Raw genomic sequence first — 15,666 nt, forward strand, 5'->3', positions numbered from 1 at the left:
AATTCACCGATGATTACGATGCTCCCTAATGCGAAAATTGAGCGCAGCTGTAAACGTGTCTTCATTTCGCGGTATATTGGCTGGCGCGGACAACCTGTCCCGTGCGGCACGTTGCAAACGGAGCGAGGTGTGGCGTGAATGCCTCGCTAATCTGGAGATCGCCAGAGCCAGCGCGTGGGTGACGCGTGGGAGCGATTCGCAGCAGCCGCCGCCGACAGACTCCCCAGACGAAGCGCGCCACTATGGCGCCATCTCGTAGCTATCGTCGCCGCACTACGCTGTTCTTCTCGCGCTTTCGCCACACCCTCCTTCGCTTTCCGCCTCATGGTTCCGCTGCGCCCTCCTCTCCGCTTTCCTCCTCGCGCCTCTTTGTTCTCGCCGGTGTTTTCATTCCCCGCTCTCATTTCTCGCTGTGCTCGTTCGCTAGTAAAGCAATGCAGGGGGCTAGTTGGTGGATGTTCATGATTATATTTGCGCTTAGTGTTACACTGATGATTTTAAGCGAAGGACCGGACGTGGACGTACGTCTGCGCTACGTACGTCCACGTCCTGTCCTTCACTTAATATCGTCAGTGTAACACTAAGCGCAATATAATCATGATCGTTCACTAGCTTACGCCGTAAGACAAAGCCGACGCTCACCGCAGCTCTATAAAAATGCGAACGATGTAAATGGTAATGGCTTAGTTATTTTGCGAGCGATTGAAACTTCGGAGAACTTTTCATATTATTATCACTGTCATTTTGCTGCTTAGTACGGGCTAATTCTAGAGTAAGACAACGGTGGAACGCATAGCTGTGAAGATCGAATCTCGTCTGAACGGTGTCTGATAGATCTCCGCTTCGTCCTAGCATGCTGGCTAAATCGTTCTGCTTAAGAACACAAGTCAGATTGCGTGTTCGATCCTTGCGCTCTTGCGGGGTCGGAATGCAACAGGGCTCATACACCGATATTTCGGTGCACGTTGAAGAAGCACCGAGTGGTGATAGTTATGCCGCAGCCCTCCACTAGGGCATGTTAGATCTCCAGATGAATGAATGAATGAATGAATGAATGAATGAATGAATGAATCGTAGGAGCGCCGTCTCTGCCTACCTTGTCCACTTCGAAGTGGAAGACCTGTCCGAAGTACATGGGCTGCGATATGATGAGCAGGTAGAAGGTCCAGCTACGACAGAAGTTAGCCACGATGATGGCATACACTGGCAGCGATGTGAAGATGTTTTTCCACGGAGTCGTCTTCAACTGCAAGCAATAAGCAAAAAAAAAAAAAAAAACGCACACACTGCATCAGCCAGCGAAAGCATCTCTGCACCACTTGCGCGTCAGCGAGTTCGCCATTCGTTTCAAGAACGCTTACTGCTGTAAATAAATATATATCCTCTCCCTTCCTGTTTCGGTCATATTAGAAAAAAAAATGAACATAAGTGTGATCACTGACAGTTGCATCAGCTGTGGAACCTCTAGTTCCCTTCAGGTAGCCTGAGAAGTTAACGCTGATCCCTTAAATGGCACCAGTTAGAGGTCATGTTTTAAAAAGTGAGAGGGATCAACTTTAGTTTAGAAACGCCTCTTTGTTCGAGCCGTCATCATCTCGTGCAGCGCATTCAGCGAATCTGGCATCGAAATTTCCAAGTCAAACGTTCAATTTCCAGCTCGGTTACCAGCGCACCAATTAGTCGGCACTATCACGTGATGACGGTTATAGAAACTCGTGATGGGCCGGCCTCTACTCTACGAAAGGCTGGCTGGAATTTTGTTAACGATGTCTATTGTTTAGGAATCTGCGCGAAAACACGAAGAAAAGGCGAGACCTGCACATAAGACGAAGTACAGAGTTCGTGCTGTAGCTCTACGTACTACGTGTCTCGTCTTTTTTTCTCATTTTTTTGTCGTAATGCTTTGATGAAGTATCTTTGCTTTCAAGTATAACCCAGTTAGTCCGCGAGAAGGTTGCTTTGCCGCATATTAGCATATCGTCCTTGATAAATGGTTGCCATGACAGTCGTCCTGAATACAAGAAACATATCCCAGCTTATCTGGGCTCAGCAGGGTGAGAGAACGGATGCTCAGATTCTCAATACAAAAGGACAGACAGTTAACGCAAGAAAGCAGAGTTTGTTCTCCAGAGCAAAGTGAGAGGTGGAGGGGACGCTTGAAGTCGGACCATTTACGTAAACACTAATCAAGTGGCTTTATTAATTGACTAAAAAAATTGGAGTCGTTCCGGTGCTTTCATCCGGAGCGACCTAGAGCAGCCACAACAGCTTATAGAATATACAGTGTCTTGGAGGCAGGAAGCGAGCCGCCAATTGCAACCGCATTGGTTGCTGGCTTGGGGTAACTTAAAGAAGTCTGGAATTGTGCGCGCTAGCGATCGAATTCACGCGATCTTCCAAGCAGGCCAGACTGGTGCTTGAGGTGCAGTTGTTTGACTCCGCCTTGTCGCAGAAGCAATAACCACGACACATGACTATGAAATATTTTCGCTTTCCGACGCTTTCGACGAGCAAATGTGAGCTTTAGCTGTTCGGGCTATATAACAGGCCTGCTTCTAGTTGCTTAAATATTGGCTTTCCATAAGGGCAAGATCCTGCTCTTCTGTACAGGTGTGACATTGGAATGCGAGAGGCATGGGTTATGCATTACCGCCATTACGCGGATCAGAGGCTCTTGTGTAGCTCCTTTCAGGCGTGCAAAGCCGCGAGAAAGCCGGGCGCAATGTTACGAGCCACTTTTGCCCGTCTAACAGTTGGGAAGCATAAGTAGAAGCGTGTACGCATATGTGCGGGCACGGGTACAAGCGGGTACGGGTACAAGCGGGTACGGATACAAGCGTGTACGGATACAAGCGGGTACGGGTACAAGCGGATACGGGTAACAGTGGGCATGGGTACAAGCGGGTACGGTTACCGCTCTTATTATGGAATAGGTATTTCACAAGATCAAATCTGTTGAACTGAGAGAGGTCAAGCGAAATGAAGATCAATGTCTACGGAACAGAGGGCAGACAGTAATAGTATGAACGCAACGAATTCTCTTTGCACGACGCTAATTTGCTCGCTACGCACTTTCAAAGCGCACTGCGGTCCAGCGCAACGCGCTTATCGTCGCCAGGGCTCGTCGTCTTAACGTGGCAGTCGCGATGAAAACTTTATGACGAAATTAACGTCATCGTTTACTTTCTTTCTTCTTTTCTTTATTTCTTTCTGAGACGCCGACACACACGTACATAACACACAAGCGGAAAGAATCGCGCACAGCGAAGAAAACGGGACACGACAAAAGCTTCCACGGCTGGTTTAACATCGTGCTCGCCACAGCATCTTACCCGAACCACCCCCTCTAAAATTTTAATACATTTCCATAACCTTTTAGCCGAGGGCCCGGCGAGCTGGGCGCGGCATAAAAGGAGCGGCCCTCCTTCTACATCCATTAAGGGGCCGCCGGCTGATCAAGCTCTTTTCTTTGTTGGTGCACGAGTTGTAGTTGCGTTCATGTTTCTTTTTTTCCGTTTTATTTTTTCACTTCGAAAACAGAGCGGGGCCACAAGGGGGAGAGAAACCACTATCCTCGTCCTTCTCGCTCGCTCGCCCATCGCCCGCTTCCGTTCATATCCGCCCCAGCCTTTGTGCTTGCCGGTGCATAGTGGCACACAAAGGCTTTTTGCTTGGGAATCTATAAAAAAGGAGATGAATAAAGAGAGACGGGGATGGGAGAATGAATGGAGGGCAACCCACGACATCGCGACGTGGCGACAAACGCCACCTCCCCCCCCCCCCACTCCCCCTTTGTTTTTTTCCTTTTCTGTTCCTTTCTCAGCAGCACGGCCATGTTGTCGGCGCGTGTCAACCGCGCTGACGGTAAAAAGTGGCCATAATGGAGAGCTTTAGCATAGCAAAGGCGTATACCAGAAGCGCCGGTGGAAAACGTAGACGCAACCAGTAGCGCTGGTGGTGACATCTCGGTACACTGTGATCAGGAATAGCGCAAAGGAGCACAACTTTCCCAATAAAAAAAATTGGACACACGCTTTAAATTTGCGACGATTCTGCCGCGTGGAATTTCCCGCGGCCGACGACGAGAAAGCAAATTCCTAGCTGTCACGCCTGAGTTACCCGTCCCATGGCGCTCGCATCGGAACACATCGGTCGCTCGGCTGTTTTGTTCGGTCGCCAAATGTTGTAATTCTCTAATTAGATAGTTGCAACATTTGGCCAAATGTTGTAATTTATTGAAAGGTGAAGTGTTTCGATGGAAGTTGATTAAAGTACGCGGAAGGCCACCTGCTTTACAGAAAAACAGGGAGGTCGGCCTGAGGTAGCTCAAGTCCGATAGCTTGCACTCGGAGAAGGTGGCGGGCAAGCAGATAATTGACGTGAGTGACGATGACGATAAAAAAAAATAGTATTATACAAGTACACAATTCTGAGACATTCCTAAGGAAGTGTGTCCATTTCGGCGTCTCGCAATAAGTCAAGTACTCTGCGTGTAACTTTATAATGCCCGTTGTCCTTTCCTGTCCTTTTTTTTTCTTCCTTGATCTCATTCTTATGTTTCTCTTTTTTTCTCTCCTCTGTAAGCAGGTGGGCGTGGTGTTGTTTTTAGAGACATTTGCTAGCCCGTTTCTTTTTCTCTTTGTGATGTTTGTGATGTTCATAACAAAAATTTATGAACTGCCCTCGCAGCTAATGCGCATAAATCGATGACATAAACCCGTGAGAAGTGGAGAAAGTACGCATCCTTATTCAAGCTTCTGGGAGAAGAATTGGAAACAATATGCCTAAAAATATTTTTCTCTCCCACATGCGCAAGGATGGGGTGTTTTGCGGTAGCCAGTCCCCTCAAGCAGTACTGTTGCTTCCTACAGCAGAAAATGTTCTTTCAGTCTGAACGAAACTCACTGGAATAGTTGGGCAGTACTTCTGGCTGAAATTACTTTATAGCCAGCACTTAGGCCGGCAGGCGGGTAGAAACCACTTGTATGCTTTTTACCCATTCCAGATCCAATAATCGTGCGCTTTCGTGTATCCTGCCGTTTTCGAACCTTACAAAAAGAAAAAGAAAAGAAAACAAATAATAAAATAATTGGCCCAAAATGCAGATTGAACAGAATAATCTGTTCGATCTTCATAACCTCTATTTTACTCGTGAATCAGCTTATGCCAAACAAAACAAATTTACGTATGTATGCAAAGCCTATATTCACATAGTATCCTGGAAAGCGAGCTTCTTGAAACGGCTTGGTGCGTGCGGTAGAGCCAATTTTCTACGCCAAGAGTTCCCGCGCTCTTTGTATTAGCGCATTTGTGTTCACCGGCGCGTTTCGGTGCCTGTGTGTTGACTATATATAGGTCTTTTGAATTACTTAGCGAGCCAACTGAGCTAAAGAAAAAGCAATTATCTTCGAGATAAAGAAAATTGTAGTATTTACGTAATGAATGACCTCTAAAAACATAATCAAGAACTCCTCTTCGCGCTATCTATCTATCTATCTATCTATCTGTCTATCTATCTATCTATCTATTTGTCTGTCTGTCTGTCTGTCTGTCTATCTATCTATCTATCTATCTATCTATCTATCTATCTATCTATCTATCTATCTATCTATCTATCTATCTATCTATCTATCTATCTATCTATCTATCTATCTATCTATCTATCTATCTATCTATCTATCTATCTGTCTGTCTGTCTGTCTGTCTGTCTGTCTGTCTGTCTGTCTGTCTGTCTGTCTGTCTGTCTGTCTGTCTGTCTATCTATCTATCTATCTATCTATCTATCTATCTATCTATCTATCTATCTATCTATCTATCTATCTATCTATCTATCTATCTTATCTGACCAATAAATCAATCAATCAATCAATCAATCAATCAATCGTTCTGCACACTTTCTCGCAAAAGCTCGCGCCAGACAGTGCGTAGCGGTGCGCGGCCCCTCCAGTAGTACGCAGCGACGGTACGCGGAAGCGCGCCATATATCCGTGCCAGCGCGCAATAACCGGTCCGAGAAGGGAGGACAACTCGGCGCGTCTTTCTTCCCGCGCAAAGAGCCTCCGGCAGCGGCGGAGCCGAAAGGGCCGAGAGGGCGGCGATGGCGCGGCAAGCAGCCGGCCGGATAGCAGTCGCAGCAGCGCGTCGGCGGCGGCATAAAAGCTCTTCGCAAATGGAGTCGTCACGTGGACCCATTTGGCGACGCCGCGACCAGAGCGAGTCGGGAGGAGAGGAAAGAAGCCGTATACTCCCCCTCGTCGCGTGTCTGATGCGCTGCCGCTGCTCTCGCTTGCTGCAGCTCGGGTAGGGAAAGGAAGGGGCAGCAAAGAACGCAGGCAGCCGTAGCCGGAGATCGGGACTCTCCCGTTTGCTCTCTTTTCTTTCTTTTAGAGATAACGGACTCCCTCTGTCTTCGCTTATAGATGAAGGACGCCACGACGCGCGCACCCAGCAGGCGGGTTCGTTCGGGTACTGTCGGTTTCTCCCCATCCCCCCCCCTCTCTTTTTTTTCGAGGATGCATTAGGGATGAAGGGAGCGCGGGGAGAACCTGCAAATCCTATACGGCAACGGGGGATTGGCGAGTCACGGTCGCAGGGGGGTATGAATCCGCTCTTTGCGTCGGTGAGGTGCGTAACTGTGTGGGTGAGAGGGAGGGAGTGTGGTCTTGGTCGGTGACAGGCTTTTTGAATGCGACGCGGAGGTTCTTCCACTGTCAGAACCGGATTTAGACGGCCGTACGTGGTATGCGATGACGTTTGGTGCCGGAAGGGTGGCCGTCGGTTCCGGTGGTGAAGACGTAATCTCGAATGCTCTTCTGCACCACAGGAAGTTTCGGGCAGCGGTGCTGTTTTTGTCGCCTAACTACTGTATATTGCTGGCCGGTCAGGATGTTTGCACGAGTTATCATGCGCATTTATGGAGTAGACCGTTAACTTATACTGGTGTACCGATGACCCTGGAGCACGGGTAAGAATTTCAAATGGATGATAAATGTCGCTAGGCTCTCACGTGGGTACATAGTACTCAATTAGTCGCGGCTTTTGGCATGTATAGCATACCTGAATCAGGGATAAAAGGCACAGTACAGCCGTGTTCTTAGGCGTATCTGCAGGGGGTTTGACGTTAAGGGTGTTGACTACCTTTTACAGTCAAAAGCCCGTTTTGCTGTGTAACGTAGTACAGTACAAACGAAAGAAATAATGTAAAGACGTAAAAGCACGTTGCTATCAGGGAAATATTGAATTTATCGCTTGATTGAGGGACGGATGAGCTGGCTTAAAGTCAAAGAATTGGCGTTCGACATCTTAGGATTAATGAAGGCTCCGGCGAAATCGTCCTGAATCGCTTCCTCACCAGCTATCGCAGGAGGCATTTTTTTTGCTGCTTTTTATTGTTTTTAACGCCGCCGTACGAGTCAAACAGTTCAAGTTAAAGGATTGGAAGGCTGAGGCTCAACCACAGAGAAGCCTCGCTGCCGCAAGAATCCGGACAGAATTGGCGTGCGGTCGAGGGCGGAGTCCAACAGAGAGAGCGATCTTGCCCTGCTCTGAGCTGATCGCAGGGAAGTGGGCAACATGGAATAATTGTACTGCTTTTGTTCGTACCTGCACTTGGAGAGAAAAAAAAAATGTTTATTTGATTTCGTTTTCTGCGGCAGTATCTAAACGCTCGAAACTGGCTTTGTTATGTTTGTTGATTCCGTTACGCTGTCGTCGTCGTCGTCTTCGTCACCGTGTCGCGTCCTCTTCAGGTCACCTGCTTGTCCAAAACTTCACTTCCGCCACACGGCGAAGAAAAAGAAATCGCGGCAAACACCATCGTAGATGATTGTCAAAGTCAGCGACAGATTTCTTATGCGACCCTGCTGTCTGCCTCCCATACCATCCCTTGATTGGGCAGAAAACTGGCCACAACATTCCAGAAATGTTGGTACAGTCGGCGCGTCTGGCACCGAGCAATAACTGGATAACTGCTGATGGTGGTGGACTGTCAACGAAGAGCTCTTTGTCCACGGTTCCACTCTCTACTCCTCCGAGAGCGCGCTTTATTTCGTCAGTGAAAACTCGTTCAGAAAAGAAGTTCGCTACTTGCCTCTGTTATCTACGCGTGCTATCACTGCCGCGTGTGACTTTACGGCGAGTCCTGGCTCTTGCGGCTCCTACAGTTGGCGCAGAGGATCTGCATGGCGACACCACTTTGGGACTCCCGATTCAATTTCTTACACGATCTCTTCTCCCGCTGAGTAGGAACGCCAATTTAGAGAAAATTCATGAGCTAGTGTTCTCTGGAGATAATAAGTGCATTGTTCTTACAAAAAATAATTATAATAAAAAGAAATAAAAGCGCGGGCAAGCCGAACGCACTTAGTCTGCGAAGCTTCTTCATGTAAAAACATTTACTGTATTATTAACTAACGCGACTGCAGTCCCATTAATAATTTTTTTTCCAGCAGAACACGCCGTTTAGATTTTTTCGCCGGCCTCTTTCGCATTTTATAAAAGGAGAAAGCAATAAAGCAGCAGGAGAATAAAAAAAGGATTTCAACGCTTAATGTATTCTTTCATGCGCGAAATGCTTCTTCAGCACCCCGTCTTTTGAGAGTCCCATTTCCTTTCGTTTCCATGGTCACCGATTTTAACTTTGGCAGGCCGCGCGTGCGAGGCCCAGAAGCGTTTGCCTCATTCATGATGTTTGCCGAGCTCGCGGAATAAAGTGGGATGAATGAATAAAAGCAGACGAGAATAAGATCGAATGGCATTACGACGCGCGAAGGAAGCGAGCATTTGGAGACAGAAAAAAATGGGTCTCTGTCGGACCAAAAGAAAATGGCGACAGTTGCCGTCGCCGGAAACAGCTACGAATGCCACGTCGACGACCGAAGAGAAAGCTATTGCATAAGTTATGGCTTCGCCTCGTGACGACTCAAAAAAGCTTCGTCCTAGCAGCCTCCACAGCACAGTGTGCGGTCACCGCGTCGAGTGATCTGTAACCATGCGCTGACGTGTGTCCACGAGTCGTTTCCATCCCGTTTTTTGTTTTGTTATTTTCGTTACCTAGACTTTATTTTTATCGCTGTGTAGAGGTAGAAAGCCGAAGGAGACTTCCGGATTCGCCCGTTGAGCTTAAATGGTCGGGGATAAAAAAAGAAAAGCTCCCTCCAGTTTTTCATAGTCCACCCTAACCTGTAGGCTTCGCTTAAAATCGCGCAAATGCAATTTATTTCGGTTTTTCTAAGCAGCTTCTCCATGAAGTTCGAGGCATGAAGCATGTTACTTATGCCACTTTTCTAGGAAACAGGAAACTGATTTGTTACAGTCAAACACACCGCGAGACGCACTCCTATCCTGGCTTGCTCTGGAGCCGAAAACGTGGTGGAGATAGGCTCTTATTTTGTTGTAGCGCAAGCTGAACAAGGACAATAGAAAAGCACATCTGACACACACACCGTTGTGTGTGTCAGATGTGCCTTATCTGTTGTCCTTTTCCTGCTTGCGCTACAACAAAATATGTCGTACCAACAAGCGCCTACAGCTATCCTCATCGAGATAGGCTCGCCCGCCAAGAAGTGGCTGTCATCGGATCAGAATGCTTCGCATTAAGAGGAGGAGGAAATGGACGCCGGGGCTTCCGCAGGTTCCTTGCGTGCCACTGCGAACCAGTGAACCGCTGTGAACTGCCAATTTGCTGCGTTCTTTCTTTACAGCTGGCGTCACGTGACACTCGAAGTTTCCTGTCAGTCGCGCAACAGGCGAGCTCCGCTACCCCGTTCTCTAACGTTTCACTGCTCCTTACTCAGACACACGCGTCAAAGGAGCTTTCATCTACAGACTGACCGCGGTAGGCAACTCGAAGAGGTCATCCATGCGTTTCTGACTTTGCGAGCAAGCACGAGTGATCTCTCACTACGTTTTCCGTGGTGTACGATATGCCGCATTTATTGTACGCACTGAGCAATGCGTGCTGGGCTTCTTTGTCCGAAGAAGCGTACGTGATGATACAAGGACGCCGGTATCAGGAAATTGTTCGAGTTTTACGATAACAAGAATTAAGGTCGGAAGACCAGACTGGTGGGCTAGTTGGCGGTGCATAGCTTGAGATAAAGCGCACAAGAGCACGCAGGACGACAGATGGGCAGCGCGGTGTCTTCGTCTCCTCTACCGTCCTGCGTGCTTTATACTACTGCGCTTTACCTCAAAGAGTTAGGAAACGCTTAAAACGAGCGAGCTTCGTTTCGAGCTTTGTTCGAGTGATATTCGCAGCGGAGATGCGTCTGCTGAATATCGAGGAACTTGTAAGCGCCTTCTTGCCCTCTCCCGGTTATCTTCAGGCATATTTCTTAGTAAGGATCCTATATGATCTCCTCTTGCGGCAGCGCTTTTACGGCGCGCCGCATATCTTGGATAGTGGCATGTCATGGGTACCTTGGATATCGCGGATATCTTGACATATCTTGGCGAGCGGATTTCTTTTTTTTTCTCACGTTAAATGAACGCGCGGCATATCTTGGATAGTGTGTCGTCGGATGACAAACGAGATGTCCCAGTGTTTGCGCGCAGACACCTTTCTATAAAAAGGCTCTTTCATCGCCTAGGCGTTATGTAGCGTAAATTTCAGCAGGCACAGTAATTACAAATATAGAGCATCGGCTCGTTGAATTATTAGTCTCGAGTGAGAAAAAGAAGCATTATCGGCATGCTGAACTCACCATGTCAGCGTATTCCATATAAGGTTCGTACGCAGTTGCCAATTTTAAGCTTTCGTGCCCTGAGAATCCCGGTATAGTAATATTCTAAGGGGTTCAAGAAAATACGTGCAGCATACTTTAAATTTATGAAGCTCCCTTCTTTTTCTTTCTTCACAATCGCCCTGTCTGGTCGTCTGTCTGGACGCATACCTTAAAGTCTTCGCATTTACGCTATGTTATGTGCACATATATAGCATAATCTCAATACTGAAGCTCAACTCAATAGGCTCAACTGAGGCTCAACTCCAATAGCGAACTTTGTTAGTGTTTTATGTTACGTTTTTTCCTCGTGTCGTTACCGTTTAGCCACCTGCCAACCAATTCACTGTACATGGTTCTTCAGTATTATTTTGCTTTTGGGTTGCATTTTCTGTTCGACAATGTTCTTCTCAACTGGACTTATACTCGCATACGCCCATTACATTAATAATGATAATATCGTCAAATTATCACTTTTAACGCTGCGGCCTATCCCATTATCTAATTTCGCACATTGTTAGACCAACCCTCAGAAATGTTAGGCTGTTCTCCGCGCAATGGATTGTACAAAGGAAACAAATGCACAACATCACTGACGGGAACGTGCAGTATACGTACATGAAAGCAGCGAACAATGTTGAACAGCAGTGAAAAAAAATGGAAGAAAAAGAGAGAGAAAAAAAAAAAGAAAGGGCAATCTACAGACGTGAAATATGAAAACACATAGGGAAAAAGAAATGAGGGACCGACATTGAACGCGGAACGAACACGGAAGAACAGGCAAAGTGGTCACAACAAACACTCGGGCTAAAGAAATTAAGAAGAAAAAGAAAGCGTCGTCGAAATACGTCACAGCCTTACTGCGTACACCATGGCGCAAGCGATACGCTTCCGTTAAAATGGCCTGTCGCGTGACGAGGCACCACCGCGCATGCGAGCTGCGACGTTCTCACGCCGGCGCTACGCAGTCGCCCCGAAAACAAGCGAGTGTTATAGGCGGCGGGCTCTGTTTACCGTTACACTAGATAGCTCCGGCTACTAGCGTAAAGTGAATAGAAAGCGGCGAGTGCACAATGTGACGCTGAGCAGGTCGCAGCAGCCTGCAGGCCTGACGCCGGGAACCATATACGAGAGCAAAGCACACCCTCAACCCGGGTGGCGTGCAAGCGAAAGGCGACGTTCACTCGGAAGAAAGAAAGAAAGAAAAAAAATTGTACGGCATCGATCCCGCCATAGGCTGCGTGAGCAACGGCTATAAACAGTGCGGGTTCGCCGACGCAAAGTTGAGGCCGCCCTGCCCTGCTCCGTATAGTTGCAACGCACTCTGCGCTAGCCGCTGTAGTAGCTGTGGTGTTTTAACACGTTAAGGGCCCCCTGTCGCAGAATATCCGGTGTCGGCGGCGTTGTCCGTTAGAGAAAAAAAAATCATTCCGAACCACGCAGCCCCTCCGCGTGGCGCATAGACCTTACTGAACTAATTGGGTTTTCTCAAAGCAAAATGAGTCAGAAAATTCGTAAAATACGACTTACACGCAACGTATACAGACATGATAACATCGGATTGTAATTCGAATGTACGAGAAGACATAATTCCGTCACGCGGAAAGTCAAACGCGATCCCCTTTTCCAGCTGCCGTTTGAAGTCTGTCTTAGCAGGAGCGGTGCGCCCCGCTCGGTTCCTTGCCACACCATCCAGATGGCGCTCGCCTACGCGCATCCGTGGCAGCGGCGGCGCCCGCCATGGGGGGAGAAAAAAAAGAACCAGAAAGCTCGCCTTCGTGCATAGCGTTCGCCGCCAGCGTTTCCAGGAAGACAATACGATTACATAAGCCGGGAAGCGTAAGAAACAGTCAGCGATCTTTGAATGCTATCGCGTTTCACTCTGAAGCCCGAGGTCCGAATGAATGCTGTCGCGTTCCACTCTTAAAGGGACCCTGAACCACACCTCGGGCTTGTTGAGATAACATAGTCCGCGTGCAGTATGCGCTGCTGTGAACATCTGAGCCAAGTTTTCCTGTTGTACGCGGTGCGTGGAGCTCGCAAGCGGAGCGCTAAGTCGCCGTTCTCTCAAACTCTCTCTTTTCAACAGAAGCCTGCAGTTCCTCATTCTCTTCTGGACGCTTTATTTCGCAATAAAGCGGATTCTCATACGCGGCTTCTTTTGCTAGCTGGGGTCAGCTGTACGTATCATACGCGTAGCATACGCGGCGGCCACGAGGTGCCGCCACGGGGTGCCGCCACGGGGTGCCGCCACGGGGTGCCGCCACGAGCCCACTGGCTAAGCGCACTGCGGCTCGCTGAGGACAACCGCGTTTGGCTTATGTTTAGCGCGTCGTAGGCACCAGAGGTGGAGTTCGTGGCGTCTACGTTAAAGGGGCACTAAAAGCAAATATTAAGTCAACCTAAAGTGATAGATTAGTGCTTGAGAATCTCTATGGCGTCAATATTATCGCGAACAGATCCCTAATAATCGAGAAATTGAGGTAAATGCAGGACATGATTAGAGACTCCTCCGGGACATTCAAGTACTTGCCCGATGACGAAAGCACTCCCCAGTTAAATTCTATCACTAGTACTCAACCACTCATTGAACAAAACATCCTTGTATTGTATTATAAGAGGAAATATAATGCTACTTGTCCAGTTCTATTTCACTTTTACACAGAAGTACTCATTGAAATAACCCTGACAACGACGCGGATGGTCGAAGGGTTTCGTTTTCGCTCGACTCCGCGCCGCCCATGCTTTCCGCGTTTCAGTAGCTATCGCATAGTGCTGCGCTGGTTTTGCTGGCTCGCGAAACTCGCACAAACTGCGAGTAACAGAGAATTCAACTTCCATGGGATGTCGCGGGATGCCCGAACGGTCAACGCCACTTGACCAAAAAGCAGCTGCTGCGGCGAATCCGCCACTCTGTCCGGGCTCGCTGCCACCGTCTGTTGGGCGCCGTTTTACTCACTGACGGTAGCAAAGGGTGGCGTATGCAACGTCAGCACTCCCCCGGTTCAGTGGCGGGAGATTTGAAATGCGATAAGGTTATTCGGACCCTTCAGATGCAATTTTCTCGTAAATTAACTCTTTTCTTGGCACAAAACAAGCGTTGCGAGGTTTCTGGAATGGTATTTAAACAGTCCACATCGACTTCGTATTTGCCTTTATTGTCCCTTTAACATCCAAAGTGAAATTTGAACTGAGCGCCACGGTGAAATTCAGAAGGCGGAGCTTTGTGGGCACGCCCCACTCCGCCGTAGCCTTCGCAGTGCAAGGCATTGAAGAAGTAACGGGAGCACATGGGATGCCGCGTTTGATTGCCAATAACTTCGCGTCTGCTAAACGTATTGAAGTACTTTTTGGGGCAATGTATTTCTGAAATAGCCTAGTTTCACTTCAAATGTCTTTCTCCACTTCGATAAAAAGTGGTTCAGGGCCCCTTTAAAGGCGAAGTTTAAGAGTCCTCCACGTTTTTTCTGCTTAACAGGAGGCCACGGGTTCGAATCTCGGCCGCTGTGGCCACATTTCTGGGAGCGGGACGCGAGAAACGCTCGTGTACCGTGCATTAGTTGCAAGTTATAAAAACATTGGCGGTAAGAAATCCTTCAGGAAGGTTATAGGTTAAATACCTTGGTCAACAACAACAACAACAACAACAACAACAACAACAACAACAACAACAACAACAACAACAACAACAACAACAACAACAACAACAACAACAACAACAACAACAACAACAACAACAACAACAACAACAACAACAACAACAACAGGAAAATGTGAATTAACGAAAAGAAAAACGCCGAGTTGCAGCTTCGCGTGAGAGGTCATTCAATGTGCAGAAGTTCTATTGGTGTTTTTTACTGCGCCATAGGCAATAATTATTCATTCGCTTTCGCGATGATGAATGTTAATTGTTTAAGACCAGTGCGATTGTGCGAGAGTAGCGCCAGACGTAGGGATTTTATGTTTCGCGCGTCGTTTGATAATGACACAGCCGTTTGAAAACGTAAGAATAAATGGACAGCTGTAAAATATTAGCATATGCGCATAAAATACAAGCATGCCTGCGTTATCATTCGCCAATGTTGGTGCACAAAACTATTAAGTAAATGCGCAGTATAAATTGAAAGCCTGTTCAGAGCGTTGAGATCAGTGGCAGATATGGTCACTATAAAGAAAAAAAAGAATTGCAGGACGCTTAAGCTTCGCCTTTAAGAGTGGAACTCTACAGCATTCAAAGATGCCCGATTGGTTATCAAGCTTCCCCGCAATTGCAGTTTATGTAACCGTAATGTTTTCCTGGTAACGCTGGTGGCGAAGGAAGGCGATCTTGCACGAAGGCGAGTTTCCTGGGGTGCGCCGCTCCCACTTAAACAGACCTCAAACGGCAGCTGGAAAAAAAAGTTCCTGTTTGCGTTTCCGCGTAACTGTAATTATGTTTTCTCGTATATTCAAATTACAGTCCGACGCTATCATGTCTGGAGGTTGTGTGTAAGTCGTATACCTTGAGAATCTTCTGACGCGTTTTACTTTGAGAAATTCGATTAGTCGAGTAACGTCTCTGCGCCGCGCGGAGGGCCTGCGTGGATCGGGATGCGTGGTTCGGGATTACTTTTCTCATACGGACAACGCACGCCGACGCCGGATCTTCCGCGACACGGGGTCCTTAGCGCCATCGCTTTTATAGAGCACCGCCACCGCGTATGACGACGACGGCATCGTGACAATAGGATGACGTTTCTGAAATGATGGCGATTGTACGAAAACAGCGTGACGAAAATGGGATGACGACGGCTTTGTGACGATCGACGGCATGACGTGAATCGGATGACGAAGCTGTATTGACGTCGATGGAAACACCACGATGACATCACGACAATGGCATACCTTGCGGGCCAAGCTGGCAGACGATCCGGATCATTTGGTTGGTGTACTAGGATGGATGGAT

The 15,666-nt window shown here is 47.9% G+C and overlaps 1 protein-coding gene across 2 annotated transcripts in view; it reads right to left on the reverse strand.

The window, feature by feature from the left end:
* LOC142579757 (vesicular glutamate transporter 1-like) overlaps positions 1-15,666 on the reverse strand; it is a 231,426-nt gene that overhangs the window by 21,946 nt on the left and 193,814 nt on the right. For both annotated transcript variants that reach the window (XM_075690304.1, XM_075690303.1), the window contains exon 9: positions 1,097-1,246. In XM_075690304.1, the coding sequence (XP_075546419.1) occupies positions 1,097-1,246 (150 nt within the window). The remainder of the gene's footprint in view (positions 1-1,096; positions 1,247-15,666) is intronic.

This window comes from Dermacentor variabilis, chromosome 4 (assembly GCF_050947875.1).
Source record: "Dermacentor variabilis isolate Ectoservices chromosome 4, ASM5094787v1, whole genome shotgun sequence".
Taxonomy (NCBI): domain Eukaryota; kingdom Metazoa; phylum Arthropoda; class Arachnida; order Ixodida; family Ixodidae; genus Dermacentor; species Dermacentor variabilis.